At 42.1% G+C, this 18569-nt stretch overlaps 2 protein-coding genes across 3 annotated transcripts in view; one reads left to right on the top strand and one right to left on the bottom strand.

Annotated features, from left to right (window-relative positions):
• CBFA2T2 (CBFA2/RUNX1 partner transcriptional co-repressor 2) overlaps nucleotides 1-18569 on the bottom strand; it is a gene marked incomplete at both ends in the record, with an annotated part of 146891 nt that overhangs the window by 29113 nt on the left and 99209 nt on the right. For both annotated transcript variants that reach the window (XM_080716286.1, XM_080716285.1), the window contains one exon: nucleotides 13382-13471. In XM_080716286.1, the coding sequence (XP_080572412.1) occupies nucleotides 13382-13471 (90 nt within the window). The remainder of the gene's footprint in view (nucleotides 1-13381; nucleotides 13472-18569) is intronic.
• Nucleotides 8902-9180, top strand: LOC308277162 (large ribosomal subunit protein eL43-like; the record flags this gene model as incomplete). The annotated part of the gene is made up of 1 exon (XM_080716284.1): nucleotides 8902-9180. The coding sequence occupies one exon, from the start codon at nucleotides 8902-8904 to the stop codon at nucleotides 9178-9180; it is 279 nt and encodes a 92-aa protein (XP_080572410.1).

Here is an 18569-nt window from a genome sequence, read left to right on the forward strand (position 1 = left end):
TAGAATGCTCCTGGGTTCCATCCCCAGTACTGAAAAAAAAAGAAAAAAAAGAAAGAAATTATGGAAACTGATATTATTCTGAAACATAAGATTTTTGAAAAGTATTAAGGGTGAGGTAATCCATAAAACTTAATTGTGAGCTAATATTTCTCCTTTTCTAATATTTAGAAAATCTTTAATGAAGAGAAATCTTAAAAAAATCCCTATATATCTTTTTTTTGTGTGTGTAGTACTGAGAATTTAACCTAACCCAAAGTATTTTACCTCCAATCTATACCCCCAGACTAATTTTTTTTTTTGTGTGTGTGGTACTGGGAATGGAAACCAGGGTCAATATACCTCCAAGATACACCCCCAGCCCTATTTTTTATTCTTTACTTTTTGAAACAGAGTCTCATTGAGTTGTAAAGGGCCTAAGTAGCTGAGGCTGGCCATGAACTGAGATACTCCTTCTCTGCCTCACCCAGACAGATTTTATTTCTTATTTGGAACAGGATCTCACTATGGTTCTCAGAGCCTCACTAAATTGCTGGGGCTGACCTTGAATCTGTGATCTTCCAGTCTCAGCCTCCCAAGTACTAGTATTACAAGTGTGCATCACTATACCTGGCCTCCTATATATCTTTTGTTTTGTTTTGCAATACGGGGGTTGGAACCCAGGGCATTATACCTCCGAGCTACACATCCAGCCCTATTTTTTATTCTTTATTTTGAAACAGGATCTCACTGAGTTGCAAAGGGCCTCACTAAGTAGGTGAGGCTGTACAAAAACCATGATTATTCTCCTGTCTCAGCCTCCCAAATGCTGGATTACAAGTGTGCGCCACCATGCCCGGATTCCTATATATCTTTTTAACTTCAGATTTCTAATTCCATCATATATAGAATATAATTTTCCAACATTTTATTTAAATAAAAAGAAAAAAGCTGGGCATGGTGGTGCACACTTGTAATCCCAGCATTTGGGAGGGAGGCGGAGAGCGAAGGATCACGTGGACAGCCTCAGCTACTTAATGAGGCCCTTCACCACTCAGTGAGACCATGTTTAAAAAAATAAAAAAAGATGCTGGGCATGGTGGTGCACTCTTGTAATCCCTGTGCTTGGGAGGCGGAAACAGGAGGATCACGCTGGTTCGAAGCCAGCCTCCCTGGATTAAGAGACCCTGTTTCCAAATAAAAATATAAAATGGGTCTGGGAATGTAGCCTGGAGGTAGAAGGGCTTCCAGGAACCCCAGTACCACAAAAAAAAAAAAAAAAAAAAAGAAGGGCTGTGGATGTAGCTCTGAGGTATAATGCCCCCGTTTTCCATCTCCAGTACGGCTAAAATAAAATAAATAAATAAATAAATAAAATTTAAAAAAGAAAGATTTACATTTTTTCTCCCATATTTAAGCATAATTCAGGAAGCTAAGCCTGTAATAGAAGTCTATCTCAAGGAACAGATGAACAAGGGGAAAAAGTTTTAGTATACACAGTCATCCCTTCACTGAGGGTTAATTTAGCAGGCACCATAATTAGTGACTGTTTTAAAGCTGAAATAAATTGACAAAACTCCAAATGCTAGCCAAAAAGCTGCCGTAACAACTCACCTCATGCCTTTTCCCAAAATAACAGAGATAAGAATAGGAAATTTAACAATATGAAACACTAGTGAGGCGTCCCCATAGTGATGGGGACGCCTGTAATGCCAGTACTTGGGAGGCTGAGACAGGAGAATCATAGGTTCAAGAACAGCCTCAGCAACCTAGTAAGACCTTCAGCAACCTAGTGAGACAATTTCAAAACAAAGAAATTTTTAAAAAGGGCAGGGAGTGTACCTTGGAGCTAGAAAGCCTCAGGGTTGAATTCCCAGTACCAAACAACAACAACAAAAAAAGAAAAACAAACTTCCAAAACAAATATAAAACCCAAAACCTTTTAAGTCTGTTCTGTAACCTCAATCTTATTGTAACTGTAAAAATGAAACTGAAAAGTCAGATCTTTGTATTTGCAAAATGTATCCGTTTGTAAGTTAAATTGTATGGTGACACATGCTGGTAATTATTGAATTTAGGAGGCTGAGACTGGAGGATCACAATTTGCTGACAGCCTCAGCTACTTAATGAGGGTCTTCAAAACTCAGTGAGATCTTGTTTCAAAATAAAGAATAAGCAGCCAGGCATGGTGGCCCATGCTTGTAATCCCAGTGCTTGGGAGGCCAAGACAGGAGGATTGTACTAGGTCAAAGCCAGCCTCAGCTACTTGGTGAGGCTCTCAGCAACTTAGTTTGACCCTGTTTCCAAATAAAGTATAAAATAAGGCTGAAAGTAGAGCCCGGAGGTAGAAAGTCCTTGGGTTCCACCCCCCAGTACCACAAAAAATAAAATAAAATAAAGAATAAAAAAAGGGCTAAGGGTATAGCTCAAAGGTAGAATATCCTGGGTTACATACCCAGTACTGCAAAAACAGCTGTTGCTTCTTTTTCTTATTATTTATAATTTTGCTGTATTGAGGATTGAACCCAGGGGCATTCTACCTCCATACTATATCCCTAGCCCTATATCTATCTATCTATCTATCTATCTATCTATCTATCTATCTATCTATCTATCTATTTGCAGTACCAGGGATGAAACCCAGGGGAATTCTACCTCCCAGCTACACCCCCCAGCCCTATTTTTTATTCTTTATTTTGAAACAGGGTCTCACTGAGTTGCAAAGGGTCTCACTAGTAACTGAAGCTGCCTGTGAACCATGATCCTCCTATCTCAGCCTCCCAAATGTTGGGATTACAAGCATGCACCACCATGCCCAGCCTTATTTATTTATTTATTTATTTATTTATTTATTTATTTATTTATTTATTTATACTGGGGATGGAACCCTTCTACCTCCTGGCTACACTCCCAGACCTATTTTATATTTTATTTGGAAACAGGGTCTCTTAAACCAGTGAGGCTGGCTTTGAACCTGCGTGATCCTCCTTTCTCCTCCTCCCAAGCATGGGGGTTACAAGTATGGGCCGCCACCACGCCTGGCTATTTATTTATTTTGAAGCAGGATCTCACTAAGTTGCAGAGGGCCTAAGTAGTTGAGTCTGGCCTCAAACCTGCAATCCTCCTATCTCAGCCTCCCAAGCACTGGGATTACAAATTTGTGCCACCAGGACTGGCTCTTTTTTTTCTTTTTGTAAAACAGGGGTTGCTGAGACTCTCTCTATGTTGCTGAGGCTGTCCTCACACCTGCCATCCTCTTGTCTCAGCTTCCAAAATACTGGGATTACAAGCAGACATCACCATACTCAGTTTTTTTTGTTTTTTTTTTTTGGTGGCACTGGGGGTGGAACCCAAGGGCTTTTCTACCTCCAGGCTATACTCCCAAATATACTGCTGAGAGCCTCACTAAGTAGCTGAGGCTGGCTTTGAACCTGTGCGATCCTCCAGTCTCAGCCTCCTAAATGCTGAGATTACAAGCTTGCGCCACCACGCCTGGCTTGCTAATTTCACAAACCTTTCCTCTTATGAAAATAACTGTTTACCATCTCTAACACACACACACACACACACACACACACACGAAAAAAAGTAACACAACTGTTTCAGAGACAAAAAAGGCTCCATAAACTCTCTGAGATCCAAAGTTCCATTCGATGCCATTAAAACAGAACTGCAGTCCAGGCTTGTGCATTTTCAGACTGCATATTTTCTTGCATTCTGCTTTTTTCCAGTTCAGAACTTTTGTAAAACCTGTTATCAATATTTTAGAGTCAGGGCTTGGTGGCACAAGCTTATAATCCCAGCATTTGGGAGGCTGAGGTGGGAGGATCGTGGTTCCTGTAGCCTGAGCTAATTAGTGAGGCCCTTTGCAACTCAGTGAGACCCTGTTTTATAAATAAAGAATAAAAAATAGCGCTGAGGGTATAGCTCAAAGGTAGAATGCCCCTGGGTTCCACCACCAGGACCACACACACACACACACAAAAGTTTTTAGTAAGATGACATTTTTATTTATTTATTTTTTGGTGGTACCTGGGGTGGAGCCCAGAGGCTTTCTACCTCCGGGCTATACTCCCAGACCTATTTTATATTTTATTTGGAAACAGGGTCTCACTAAGTTGATGAGAGCCTAAGTAGCTAAGGCTGGCTTTGAACCTGTAGGATCCTCCTGTCTCAGCCTCCCAAGCGCAGGGATTACAAGCATGCGCCACCATGCCTGGCTAGATGACATCTTTTTTATTCTATGATATTTTCTTAGGAAATGAAAGTATGGTAAAAGAGTAAAAGGGATATATTTATTTGGTCAGATGGCATTAAGCTTTCTTAGTTAAAAAGCAGAAATATATAGGTACTTATAAAAAGGAAAAAATTTCCACAAATATTCTATTGAATAAAATTCAATACACAATAACATCAGGGCATAGTTTTTTATTTTAATTTTATTTATTTATTTATTTATTTATTTATTTATTTATTTATTTATTTATTTTTGGTGGTAGTGGTACTGGGGTTCCTGGAAGCCCTTCTACCTCTGGGCTACACTCCCAGACCTATTTTATATTTTTGAAACAGGTCTCTTACGCCAGCGCGGCTGGCTTTGAACCTATGTGATCCTCCTGTCTCAGCCTCCCAAGCGCGGGGATTACAAGCGTGCGCCACCACGCCCGGCCTTAGTTTTTTTTTTTTTTTTTTTTTTTAAATAATATCAATCTACTACTAATGAAAAGAATGGAAATCTTTTTTTGAGGAGAAAGGGATAACATTTAGCTTCACTGGAGTTTGAATTAATGTTCCTTATTAAAGGGCTGAGGATGTGGCTTGAAGGTAGACTGTCCCTGGGTTCAATCCCCAGTACCACAAAAACAAGCAAATAATATGCTCTGTTGACACAGATTTCCTCTAAAAATATTAAGGATATTTTAATATTTTCTTCATGTTCAGAATTAAAGCTTCAAAGTGTTTTAACTTCTGAACTTGTTTTGTACTTTTTCATACTAAGAGTAAAGGCTGATGGGCTGTGCTTCCCACCCCAAGCCAAGAAAAGTTGAGAGTGACAGGCTTTCTGGCTATTTACATCTGTATGTGGCTGTTTCTAGCCTTTTTCCACATGGTTGCCTGATATTTACTTTTGGTTTTGGGGGTGGAACCCAGGAAACTCAATTTCTGAGCTATACCCTTAGTCCTTTTTTAATTTTTTTGCAGTACTGGGGATGGAACCCAGGGCCATTCTACCTCCGAGCTACATCCCCAGCCCTATTTTTTATTCTTTATTTTGAAACAGGGTCTGAGTGCAAAGGGCCTCACTAAGTAGCTGAGGCTGTCCCTGAACCTGGATTCTCCTGTCTCAGCCTCCAAAATGCTGGGATTACAAGTATGTGCCACCATGCCCAGCTCAGTCCTTTTTAATTTGAAACAGGGTCTCCTTAACTTGCCGAGAGTCTTGCTAAATTACTGAAGGTAGCCTTGAACCTGTGATCCTCTTTGAACTACAAGCATGCACCAGGCCCAGCTGTCTTTTTGGTTCTAAAAAGCTGTCCATCCCCTTGAGTCTCAGAAGATGATTCGAAACATAAAACTTGCCTCTATCTTCCTTCAAAGCTGTCTTCCAATAAAACCTATTTTACTGCTAATTTGAGTGTTTCTGGCAAAGGAGAAACGAACCATACAGCCTAGCCTCTTGTCCCCTGAAAGTAACAATTTGGTGTGGTAACACTATCACCAAATGACCTGCAAATATTCATCTGTAAAAACCATTCTTAGTTTGCAGGGCGTGGTGGCTCATGCTTGTAATCCCAGCACTTGGGAGGCTAAGCCAGGAGGATTGCACAGGTTAAAACCCAGCCTCAGCTACTTAGTGAGGCTCTCAGCAATTTAGTGAGACCCTGTTTCCAAATAAATAATAAAATAGGGCTGAGGGTATATAGCCCAGAGGTAGAAAGCCCCTGGGTTCTACCTCCCAGTACCACAAAGAAAGAAAAAAGAGAAAGAAAGAAAAAAAAAGAAGAAAGAAAGAAAGAAAGAAAGAAAGAAAGAAAGAAAGAAAAAAAAGGATGGATGGATGGATAAAAAACAGGGCTGCGGGTATAGCTGGAAGGTAGAATGCCCCTGGGTTCCACCCCTAGTACTGCAAAACAAAACAAAATAAAACAACAACCAAGCTGGGTATGGTGGCACACGGTTGTAATACCAGTTTTTGGGAGGCTGAGACAGGAGGATTGCGCAGGTTTGAAACCAGCCTCAGCTACTTAGTGAGGCTCTCAGCAACTTAGTGAAACTTGTTTCCAAATAAAATACAAAATACGTCTGGGAGTGTAGCCCGAAGGTAGAAAGCCTCTGGGTTCCATCCCCAGCACCATAAAACAAACAAAAAAACCAAACAACCATTCTTAATTGTACAAAAAACATTAAGTTTTCTTTTCTTTTTTTTTTTGCGGGTCTGGGGATGGAACCCCAGTGGTATTCTGCCTCCAAGCCACAACCCTAGCCCTATTTTATTCTTTTTTTTTTTTTTTGGTGGTACTGGGGGATGGAACCCAGGGGCTTTCTGCCTCCGGACTATACTCCTAAACCTATTTTTTCTTTTCTTTTTTTTTTATTTTTCCTTCAGGTCTGAGGATGGAACCCAGGGGCATTTGACCACTGAGCTACACCCCTTGTCCTATTTTTTTATTCTTTGTATTGAAACCGGGTCTCACTGAGTTGCGGAGGACCTCACTAAGTAGCTGAGGCTGTCCACGAACCGTGATCTTCCAGTCTCAGCCTCCTGAATGCTGGGATTACAAGCCTGCACCACCATGCTTGGCTTAAAACATGCAGTTTTCTAAAGCCAAGCATGGTGGCGCACGCTTGTAATCCCAGCACGTGGGTGGCTAGGACATGCGGTTGTCTGGATTTGGGTCAGAGCTCACTCAACCTTGTATAAAACAAAATGGTATTTGTACCAGCATTGGGAATGGCCTAGGAAGATTTGAGAAAACTCTGATTATTAATAGATATATTTCAGAAATAATTGTGTCAAAATGGCAGACTTGGAGAGAGAAAGGCTTGGCTTTGGTCAGGAAGCAAACAGCTATTGAAACTTAGACTGACTTAGCTAAAAGTAATTAGCAAGTCAATAGGAGAGGGGAGCTAGGCCTTTCTCTGTCTAAAGACAGGTCTACATGATCAGATAAACTAGCTATTATGGTAGGAGGGGTGGACCTTCATGAAAGGAGACACCTCGCCACACCCTGCTGGGGGAGGAACCTTACAGGGATGTTTACTACTCAGAATTACATAAACAAGATGGAGGTCATGGGTATAAAAAGTCCGGTCCACATGTATCTTTGGGTGGTGAATTGGCTCAGACCCCCCCCCCCCCATGACATTCTGGCATGGGGCTGTAACTATCTTTTGTATTTCTATCTTTTTAATAAACTTCTTTAAATCTTCAGCAAGTGTCTGAGCTATGTATACTTATCCTTAGCTCAGGACAAGAACCCCCAGTTTTTCTGTTTTTTGGGTTTTGTTGTGGCTTGAGGGAAACTGTGTCCGGGCCCCTAAAAGGGGTCTCCGGGAACAGTTTCCCCAAAACCATAACATTCCCACACCATAACATCTCCTAATAGGTATCCTACTCTAGTCTTTCATTGCCTTTGAGGCATTTTATAACTCTGTAACTTAGAGATACCTGATACCAGTGTAAAATAACTGCTATCTGTGGATATACACAAATCATGTCTGGGAGAGGTTTAACTGACTGCCCTTGTCCTCTGAAGATAAGGCTAGTTTTACTGGTATTTACACAGTCATATCAATAATTCTGACCTTTAAATGTGCATATATATATATATTATATATATATATATATATTTTTTTTTTTTTTTTGAGGCACCAGGGATAGAACCTAGGGGCATTCTACGTCTGAGCTACGCTCCCAGCTCTATTTTGTAATTTTTCATTTTGAAACAGGGTCTCACTGAGTTGCAAAGGGCCTCACTAAGTAGGTGAGGCTGTCCACGAACCCTGATCCTCCAGTCTCAGCCTCCCAGATGCTAAGATTACAAGTGTGCACCACCACGCCCGGCTCTGTGTCTATTATTTGGATTCTCCTTTTTATACATCATAACATCTTACTGATTCCTTCATTAATCATGAACTAAAGAAAATATTTACATGTGTTCATCTTAGTGAGACCCTGTTTCAAAAATAAAGAATAAAAAAATAAGCTGGCCATGGTGGCACACTTTTTTTTTTTTTTTGTGGGTCTGGGGATAGAACCCAGGAGCATTCGACCTCTGAGCCACACCCCCTGCCCTATTTTTTATTCTTTCTTTTGAAACCGGGTCTCAATGAGTTGTAGAGGGCCTCACTAAGTCGCTGAGGCTGTCCGCGAACCCTGATCCTCCAGTCTCAGCCTCCCGGATGCTAAGATTACAAGCATGCGCCACCACGCCCGGCTCTGTGTCTATTATTTGGATTCTCCTTTTTATACATCATAACATCTTACTGATTCCTTCATTAATCATGAACTAAAGAAAATATTTACATGTGTTCATCTTAGTGAGACCCTGTTTCAAAAATAAAGAATAAAAAAATAAGCTGGCCATGGTGGCACACTTTTTTTTTTTTTTTTTGTGGGTCTGGGGATAGAACCCAGGAGCATTCGACCTCTGAGCCACACCCCCTGCCCTATTTTTTATTCTTTCTTTTGAAACCGGGTCTCAATGAGTTGTAGAGGGCCTCACTAAGTCGCTGAGGCTGTCCGCGAACTACAATCCTCCGGGTGGCATACTCTTATAATCGCATCATTTGGGAGGTTGAGACAGGTGGATTGTGGTTCAAGGACAGCTTCAGCTACTACTTAGTGAGGCCCTTTGCAACTCAGTAAGATCCTGTTTCAAAATAAAGAATAGCTCTCTGGGTCCGGGCCTAGGTGGCGTCAACATGGCTAAACGCACCAAGAAGGTCGGCATTGTCGGTAAATACGGGACCTGCTATGGTGCCTCCCTCCGGAAGATGGTGAAGAAAATTGAAATCAGCCAGCACGCCAAGTACACCTGCTCCTTCTGCGGCAAAACCAAGATGAAGAGACGGGCGGTAGGGATCTGGCACTGTGGTTCTTGCATGAAAACTATGGCTGGTGGTGCCTGGACCTACAACACAACTTTTGCCGTCACAGTCAAGTCTGCCATCAGAAGGCTGAAGGAATTGAAACACCAGTAGAAGCTCTACCACATTTGAGACATCTTTAGCCTATAATAAATGGGTTAATTTATATTACAAAAATAAAAATTAAAAATAAAGGATAAATGCCGGGCGTGGTGGCGCACGCTTGTAATCCCCGCAATTGGGAGGTGGAGACAGGAGGATCATACAGATTCAAAGCCAGCCACGCTGGCTTAAGAGACCCTGTTTCCAAATAAAAATATATAAAAAATAGGTCTGGGAGTGTAGCCCTAAGGTAGAAGGTCTTCCAGGAACCCCAGTACCACCAAATAAATAAATAAATAAATAAATAAATAAATAAATAAATAAAAAATAAAAAATAGGGCTGGGGATGCAACACGGAGGTAGAATGCCCCTGGGTTCTATCCTCAGTACCACAAAAATAAATAAATAAAATAAAAAAAAAAAAAAAAAGAAGCCGGGCATAGTGGCACATGCTTGTAATCCCAGAATTTGGGAGGTGGAGACAGGAGGATTGTGCAGGTTTGAAGCCAGCTGCGGTGGCTTAAGAGACCCTGTTTCCAAATAAAAAAGTATAAAATAGGTCTGGGAGTGTAGCCTGGAGGTAGAAGGGCTTCCAGGAACCCCAGTACCACCAAAAAAAAAAAAAAAAAAAAAAAAAAAAAGGGCTGGTGCCAGGCATGGTAGTGCATGCTTGCAATCCCAGTAAATGGGTGGCTGGCTGAGACAGGAGGATCTGGGTTCGCAGTTAGCCTCAGCTGCTTAGTGAAGCCTTTTGAAATTTAGTGAGATCCTGTTTCAAAATAAAGAATAAAAAAAATCAGGCTGGGAGTGTAGCTTGGAGGTAAAATGCCCCTGGGTTCAATCCCCAGAACCAAAAAAAAAAAAAAAAAAGGATGAGAACTTGGTGGCATGTGGGAGGCCGGGACAGGAAGATTTCAGGTTCAAGACCAGATTCAATAATTTAGTGAGGGAGGCCCTCAGCAACTTAAACCATATTTCAAAACAAACAAAAAGCTGGGTGTGGTGGTACACGCTTAGGGAGGCTTGAAAGGGGGGTTATGGTTCGAGGACAGCCTCAGCTACTTAGTGAGGCACTTTGTAACTCAATGAGACCTTTTAAAAAAAAATAAAGAACAAAATATAGGGCTGAGGGTGTAGCTCAGAAGTAGAATGCTCTGGGTTCCATCCCCAGTACCGCCACCCCCCCACCAAAAAAAAAAAAAAACAATAAAAAAAAAAACAAACAATAAAAACCCATAAGTAAGGTCTACAGATCAGAAAATAATGTCAAAATATTAATTTCTTGATTTGAAATTACATTTAGATGTATCATGTCCACAACTTATTCTCAAACATTTCTTCTGAAAAAAATAAAGATAATTCAAATATGGTGTTATGTTATCTTATGGAGAATCTGGGTGAAGGCTATAACAGAATTTTTTTTTTTTATACTGGGGATTGAACCCAGGGGCATTCATCTTCTAAGCTATACCCCTGACCCTATATTTTTGCAGTACAGGGGATGGAACCCCAGGGCATTCTACCTCTGAGCTACACCCTCAGCTCTACTTTTTATTCTTTATTTTGAAACAGTGTCTCACTGAGTTGAAAAGGGCCTTACTAAGTAGCTGAGGCTGTCCGCAAACCGCAAACCACGATCCTCCTGTCTCAGCCTCCCAAAGGCTGGGATTACAAATGTGCGCACCATGCCCAGCTTTTTATTCTTTATTTTTTACAGTACTGGGGATGGAACCCAGGAGCATTCTACCCCCAAGCTACATCCTCAGCCCTATTTCTCTTTCTTTCTTCCTTCCTCCCCCCCCCCTTTCTTTTTTTGTGGTAATGGGGGTGGAACCCAGGGGCTTTTCTACCTCCAGAGTATACTTTTTATATTTTATTTGGAAACAGGGTTTCACTAAGTTGCCGAGAGCTTCACTAAGTAGCTGAGACTGGCTTCAAACCTGCGTGATCCTCCAGTCTCAGCCTCCCAAGCATGGGGATTACAAGGGTGCACCACCACACCTACCACACCCAGCTCATTCTTTATTTTTTGTTTTTTGAAACATGGTTTCACTAAGTAGCTGAGGCTGGCTTTGAACCTACTTGATCCTCCTGTTTCAGCCTCCCAAATGCTGGGATTATAGGCATGTGCCACCACGCCTGGCTTAATTTGAAACAGGTTTTATTTGTGTGTGTGGTACTGGGGGTTGAACCCAGAGGCTTTCTACCTCCGGGCTATACTCCCAGACCTATTTTTTATATTTTATTTGGAAACAGAGTCTTGCTAAGTTGCTAAGAGCCTCACTAAGTAGCTGAGGCTGGCTTCGAACCTGTGAAATACTCCTGTCTCAGCCTCCCAAGCGCAGGGATTACAAGTGTGCACCAACATGCCCAGCTTTGAAAAAGGGTTTTATTCCTTTTTTATTTTTTATTTTTGGTGGTACTGGGGTTCCTGGAAACCCTTCTACCTCTGGGCTACACTCTCAGACCTATTTTATACTTTTTAAAATTTGGAAACAGGGTCTTTTAAGCCAGCGTGGCGGCTGGTTTCGAACCTGTGCGATCCTCCTGTCTCAGCCTCCCAAGTGAGGGGATTACAAGTGTGTGCCACCACGCCTGGCAAAACAGGGTTTTACTAGGTTGTGGAAGGCCTAAGTTGCTGAGGCTGGCTTCGAACCTGTGATCCTCCTGTCTCAGACTCCCAAATTCTGGGATTACAAGTGTACGCCACCATGCCCAGTTTCTAACAGGAATTTTATTGTACTATTTTGCAGTTTATCTGTGAGCATGAAATTATTTCAAAGTGAAAAGACAGTCATAAGCCAGGCGTGTGGCACATGCCTGTAATCACAGTACTTAGGAGAATGAGACAGGAGGATGTGGTTCATGGAAGTCTCAGCTACTTAGTGAGGCCTTGTATCAAAATAAAGAATAAAAATAGGGATGGGGTGTAGCTTGGAGGTAGAACACCCCTGGGCTGCATCCCTAGTACTGACAAAAAAAAAAAAAAAAAAAAAAAAAAGACTAAGCATAATAAATTAGAACAATGTCCCTTAAAAGTTCAGGGAACAGTGATTTCAGAGGACATTAATAAAGATTAGACTAGCTGGGTGTGGTAAAGCACACTTGTAATCCCAGTACTTGGGAGGCTGAGATAGGAGGATCTAGGTTTGAGGCCACCCTCAGGTACTTAGTGAGGTCCTCAGCAACTTAGTGAGATACTGTTTCAAAACAAAGAATAAAGCCCGGTATATGGTGGCATGCTTGTAAGCCAGGGTTTGGGAGGCTGAGACAGGAGAATCGCATAGGTTTGAAGCCAGCCTCAGCTACTTAGTGAGGCTCTCAGCGACTTAGTGAGACCCTGTTTCCAAATAAAATGTAAAATAGGTCTGAGAGTGTAGCCCAGAGGTAGAAAAGGCCCTGGGTTCTACTACTCCCAGTACCACCAATAAATAAGCAAATTAAAAAAACATAAAATAAAGAATAAAAAATTGGCCTGGGGGTGTAGGTGGGAGATAGAATGCCCAGCACCACAAAAATAAATAATCTGGGCTTGGTGGCGCACGCTTGTGATCCCCACACTTGGGAGGCAGAGACAGGAGGATTGCGCAGGTTCGAAGCCAGCCGCGCTGGTTTAAGAGACCCTGCTTCCAAATTAAAAATATAGGTTTGGGAGTGTAGCCCAGAGGTAGAAGGGTTTCCAGAAACCCCAGTACTACCAAAATAAATAAATAAATAAATAAATAAATAAATAAATAAATAAATAAATAAATAAAGACAGACAGACAGACAGACAGACAGACAGACTAGACTAACTGGAGCTTGGGGGAGACATAAACATTGCCTTTCTCACATCCTGGTGACCTTAGGGAAAAACAAAATTGCAAAGGCTGCTCTTTGTTGGGAGCCCCATATCTCTAGGCATGCCTAAAAGATTTAGCAGCCAGTACTTTCCTCAGCTTCCACCAACTCTGCTCACCTCCTTCCTCCACCTGCTCCTTCCCAGTGTTATCAATAGAGTCTCTAATCAGACCAGAACTCAAGGCTTTTATGGTATTCATTTCATAAAGCAAGAGACTTACTGAAAGTTTGGTTTTATACCTTGACCATTTTCATGTAGAACCACTACATGAAAATGAAGCGACCCAATCTGATTTTAGTCACATAATAGGAATCAGTAGATCTTGGGGAAATGAAGAAGATAAATTACATTCAGTAGTTCTCATAGAATTACCTTGAGAAATGGAATCACAAAAGGACGAAGAGGAAAGTTTGTGGCCTCTTGGAGCTTGCAATGGAATTCTTCAATTGTCACTGTTGAGTTCTGAAAAGACGAATAATGTTGTTCAACTTACAAAACTGAACACTGATTAACAGTGCTGAACTCCTAAGGAAAGAATACTTTCAAAGACACAATTATGAACTCAGACTGTATGACTGAAGCGGGGCCATAACAGGTGTCATCCATACAGCAAACATGCTAGGCCTAAGTTTCAGTTTCCCAGGAATACAACTAACAGTTAAGTGACAGTTTGGCACCTGGGTTAGGATGAAAAACTCCCAACCAACCCCAGAAAGCATGAACCAAATGGGAGGCACCAAGTATCCTGTCCACTGCTTGTGATAACAGCAGTAAAAATTCCTTTTGGTTTAAAGATAACTCCTTTGTAAATCACAGCCCGAGTAACTGAAATGTATAAAACTGCCTTGGAACAAAGACTCAGGGTCCTTGTCAAGACTCCATTGCATTGGAGGGACTTGGACCCCAGCTCGAGCTAGTTCCCCAATAAACCCCCTTCCTGCCTTTGCATTATTGTGTGTGGTGGTGGTCTGTTACCCTGGGATCCCAGACTCTGAGTATAACCTCTGGGGGCTTGTCCAGGATAATTCGGGGTGCAGAGACCCACCTCACCAATAGAAGGGGAACAGAAACCTCCCGGGAGTGTAGGAAAGTGCTGGCTTTAGTCAGGATAGCTCCCTTTGTGTAAGGGACCTGATGACAGGGTAATCGGGCCAGGAGAGCTTCCCTTTGCATAAGGGACCTTGGGCCAGGATAGTTTCCCTTTGCGTAAGGGACTTGGCGACAGGGAGATCGGGTGATACTGATCTCAGCAGGGCCTAAGACCTCTCCTGGAGGACACATTGGGAATTGGAGGCAGCCATGGAAGGTGAGGAGAAAATCCTGCACAGTCGGAAACAGGTACCTGTGTTTTGGTTGACCACTGTCTGTCTTTGTTTGTACTCAGTAATTTATGTTGTGTGTTTTGTTTGGATAACTCATGTGTTTGTTTCATGCACCACCATGCCTGGCTTTATTCTTTCTTGCTCTATTTATTTTTGCAGTTCTGAGGATGCAACTCAGGGGCATTCGACCTCCGAGCCACACCCCCTGCCCTATATTTTAGTCTATTTTGAAACAGGGTCTCACTAAGTTGCAGGGGGCCTAAGTAGCTAAGGCTAGCTGTGAACCTGCAATCCTGTCTCAACCTCCCAGTAGCTTGCATTACTACGCCCAGCTCACTCTCATACCTTTAAAAATGTTTTTGGGTGACTTCCTTTTTATTTATTTATTCATTTTGGTGGTACTGGGGGTAGAACACAGGGGCTTTCTACCTCCAGGCTATACTCCCAGACCTATTTTATACTTTATTTGGAAACAGGGTCTCACTAAGTTGCTGAGAGCCTCACAAAGAAGCTGAGGCTGGCTTCAAACCTGTGTGATCCTCCTGTCTCAGCCTCCCAAGTGCAGGGATTACAAGTGTGCACAACCACGCCCTCTGGGTGACTTCTTTTCAAGTTACCCCCCATACTATCTCTGGTATAGGGCCTTATTAACTCTGTCCTATCTGTCTTTGTAATAATAAAATTGTTTAAGTTTACAGGAAGAGTTCGGGCTATAGTTTTCTTTTTTTCTTTCTCTTTTATTTTTTGGTGGTACTGGGGATGGAACCCTTTGGAACCCTTCTACCTCCGGTCTCTACTCCCAGACCTATTTTATATTTTATTTGGAAACAGGGTCTCTTAAGTCAGCAAGGCTGGCTTCAAATCTGGATGATCTCCTGTCTCCACCTCCCAAGCATGGGGATTTCAAGCTTGTGCCACCACGCCTGACCGGGCTATAGTTTTCTACATATAGCTCAGAACAAGAACCTGTGGGTACACCTCACTGGAACAGTTTCAGGTGTCTAACACGGCCCTCAAAACAGTTCCTGCACTGTTACAGTTTGGTGCCCACGCAGGGCTATCTCTGGAGCCAATGGTGGTTCCAGCTGATGGTGGTTCTAGTACTGCACACCCTAAAAGGTTTGTACCTTCCTAGAATGACCATGACAGGACCCCCCCCCCCCCCCCCCCCGTCAAGGACTAGCTTGCTATCGAATCCCCTTCAGGAAGTAAACCCTTTACAAGGGACTTTGAACCTCCTCCCAGCTTACTAAAGAGGCTCAGTGACTGCCAGTACGCAATATGGGATCCGGGGAGTAAGATCCTCGTGGCCTATTGCCCACGTGAGGGGAGCAGGGCCAGTGCTTGGTCCTTATTGAGGCTTCAAGGAAGCCAGAAGCTTCAGGGAAAGGACCCTGTAGAGTTCCAAGTGGGATTAGCAAGAGAATAGAGGAAGCCCAGGGTCTTTTACATTTCTTTTTGTTGTTGTTGTTGTTGTTGTTCTTTTGTGGTATGGGGATGGAACCCCTGACCTATTTTTTATTCTTTATTTTAAAACAGGATCTCACTATGTTGCAGAGGGCCTAAGTAGCTGAGGCTGTCCACTAACCATGATCCTCCAGTCTCAGCCTTCCGAATGCTGGGATTACAAGTGTGCTCCACCACACCCAGCTTGTCTTTTACATATCTAAGAGAAGCATACTTCCCCAAGGATGTGGGGGGATGGCTCATGAGGAAACGCAGGGTCTTTTACATTTTAAACATAAATGAACTTCCCCAAAGATATGGGGGAATGCCATGAGCCTTCAAGAGATCCCAGAGGCCGATAATCCAACTAACACATTTTGGGGTATAACAAAAGGCTGGGGGTCTGTGATAGAGACAGGACAGGTCTATAGGAAGGATCCCCACATCAAAAGACCCGCCCTGGAGAAAGGGCGATCTAGTCTGGTCAGAAGACTTGGTATAAAATGTCCTGGGTCCAAAAAACCCCCAAAGGCACAACAAACTAAAAGGTGAATCAATTCAAAATAAAGAATTAAAAATAGGGCAGGGAGTGTAGCTTGGAAGTCAAATGCCCCTGGTTTCCATCCCCAGACCTGCAAAAAAAAAAAACCAAACAAACAAACAAAAAAAAACCAAATCAATACATGGAATTGCATGAAACTGAAGAGCTTCTGTTCAGCAAAGGAAACTGTCAAGAACCTCAATCGAGAGCCAACAGAATGGGAGAAAATTTTTTGCTACCTACTCCTCCGATAGAGGATAATATCTAGAATATACAGAGAACTCAAGAAACTCAACACTAAGAAAACAAAGCATCCAATAACAAAATGGGCAAATGAACTAAATAGACACTTCACAAAAGAAGAAATTCAAATGGCCAATAAATGCATGAAAAAATGCTCAACATCACTGGCAATCAGAGAGATGCAAATCAAAACTACCCTGAGATTTCACCTAACTCCAACTAGAATGGCAATCATTCAAAACACAAACAACAACAGATGCTGGCGAGGATGTGGAGAAGTGGGAACTCTAAGACATTGTTGGTGGGATTGCAAATTAGTACAACCACTTTGGAAAACAGTATGGAGAATCCTCAGAAGAATGGGAACACACCTACCATTTGATCCAGCAATACCACTGTTGGGTATCTACCCAAAAGAAAAGAAACCAAACTACCAAACTAATGCATGTGTATCTATGTTCATAGCTGCACAATTCACCACAGGCAAACTATGGAACCAGCCAAGATGTCCATCAACAGATGAATGGATTACAAAACTGTGGGATATGTACACAATGGAATTTTACTCAGCCATAAAAAAAAGCACAATTGCAGCATTTACAGAAAAATGGATAGAACTAGAGGACATTATGCTAAGTGAGATTAGTCAGTCGCAAAAAGTTAGAAATCAGATGCTTTCCCTAATATGTGAAAGCTAAGATGAAATGGGTCATAGGAGAAATTCCAGGTTAAAAAGGAGATCCTATAGAGGAGCAAATAAGACAACCTAACTGTGGGGATGGGGGGAGGGGACTCTTTAAAGCACACGAGATACTTATTCATATTGTAGTCAACCACTAAACCAAGCATGGAAGGGAGTGATGGGGAGGAAGTGGGGTGGAAACTTGGTAGGGGCTGGCTGGGTGAGGTGTGTATTTATGTCTACACAAGTTTTTTACCCCATTATGTGTAAATACAATGTACCAATAAAAAATTTAAAAACAAACAAACAAAAAAACTTTGGGTGACTTCAAGTCACTGCCCTATACTACCTCTGGTATAGGGCTTTATTAATTCTATTCTATCTTTCCGTCTTTGTAATAATAAAATTGTTTAAGCTTAAAAAAATTTTTTTTCGGTACTGGGGATGGAACTCAGGGGCATTCTACCTCCAAGCTACACCCCCAGCCCTATTTTTTTATTCTTTTTTTTTTTTTTTTTTGGTGGTACTGGGGTTCCTGGAAGCCCTTCTTCCTCCGGGCTACACTCCCAGACCTATTTTATATTTTTGAAACAGGGTCTCTTACGCCAGCACGGCTGGCTTTGAACCTGTGCGATCCTCCTGTCTTCGCCTCCCAAGCACGGGGATTACAAGCGTGCGCCACCACGCCCGGCTTTATTCTTTATTTTGAAACAGGGTCTCACTGAGCTGCAAAGGGCCTCACTAAGTAGCTGAGGCTCTTTGCGAACCATGATCCTCGTGTCTCAGTCTCCTGAATGCTGGGATTACAAGCATGAGCCACCATGCCCGGCTTCAAAATTTTTTTAACTGGGTCTCATTAAGTTACCCCACTGGCTTCAAAACCACAATCCTCCTCCTAACCTCTGAAAATAGGACCTTTATTAAAAATTTTTTAAATGGTCTCATTAAGTTACCCTACTGGCTTCAAACCCACAATCCTCCTACCAGCCTCCCAAGTAATACAATTATACTGTGCCTGGCTTCTCTTGTATTTTAACAAAAGTCTAGGTTTTCATAATGAATCTGAGCTCCTTTAGTAAGGAAAAACCAAATTATGTTCAGTTTTCCAAATATATCAAATATATTATTCAGTAAAAATTAAGATGCTTTCCTTTAGGGCAAAGGGGCATATTTATTAAATAAAAATGTTTAAATACTTTCCCTGCTGCCTAAGAAAAATAATTATTTTACATTAAAAAAGTTCTTTTAAACCAGGCGTGGTAGTGCATGTTTGTAATCGAAGTACTTGGGAAGCTGAGACAGGAGGATTGCAGGTTCAGGGCCAAC

This window comes from Muscardinus avellanarius (genome assembly GCF_963383645.1).
Source record: "Muscardinus avellanarius genome assembly, chromosome: 19".
Lineage (NCBI taxonomy): Eukaryota > Metazoa > Chordata > Mammalia > Rodentia > Gliridae > Muscardinus > Muscardinus avellanarius.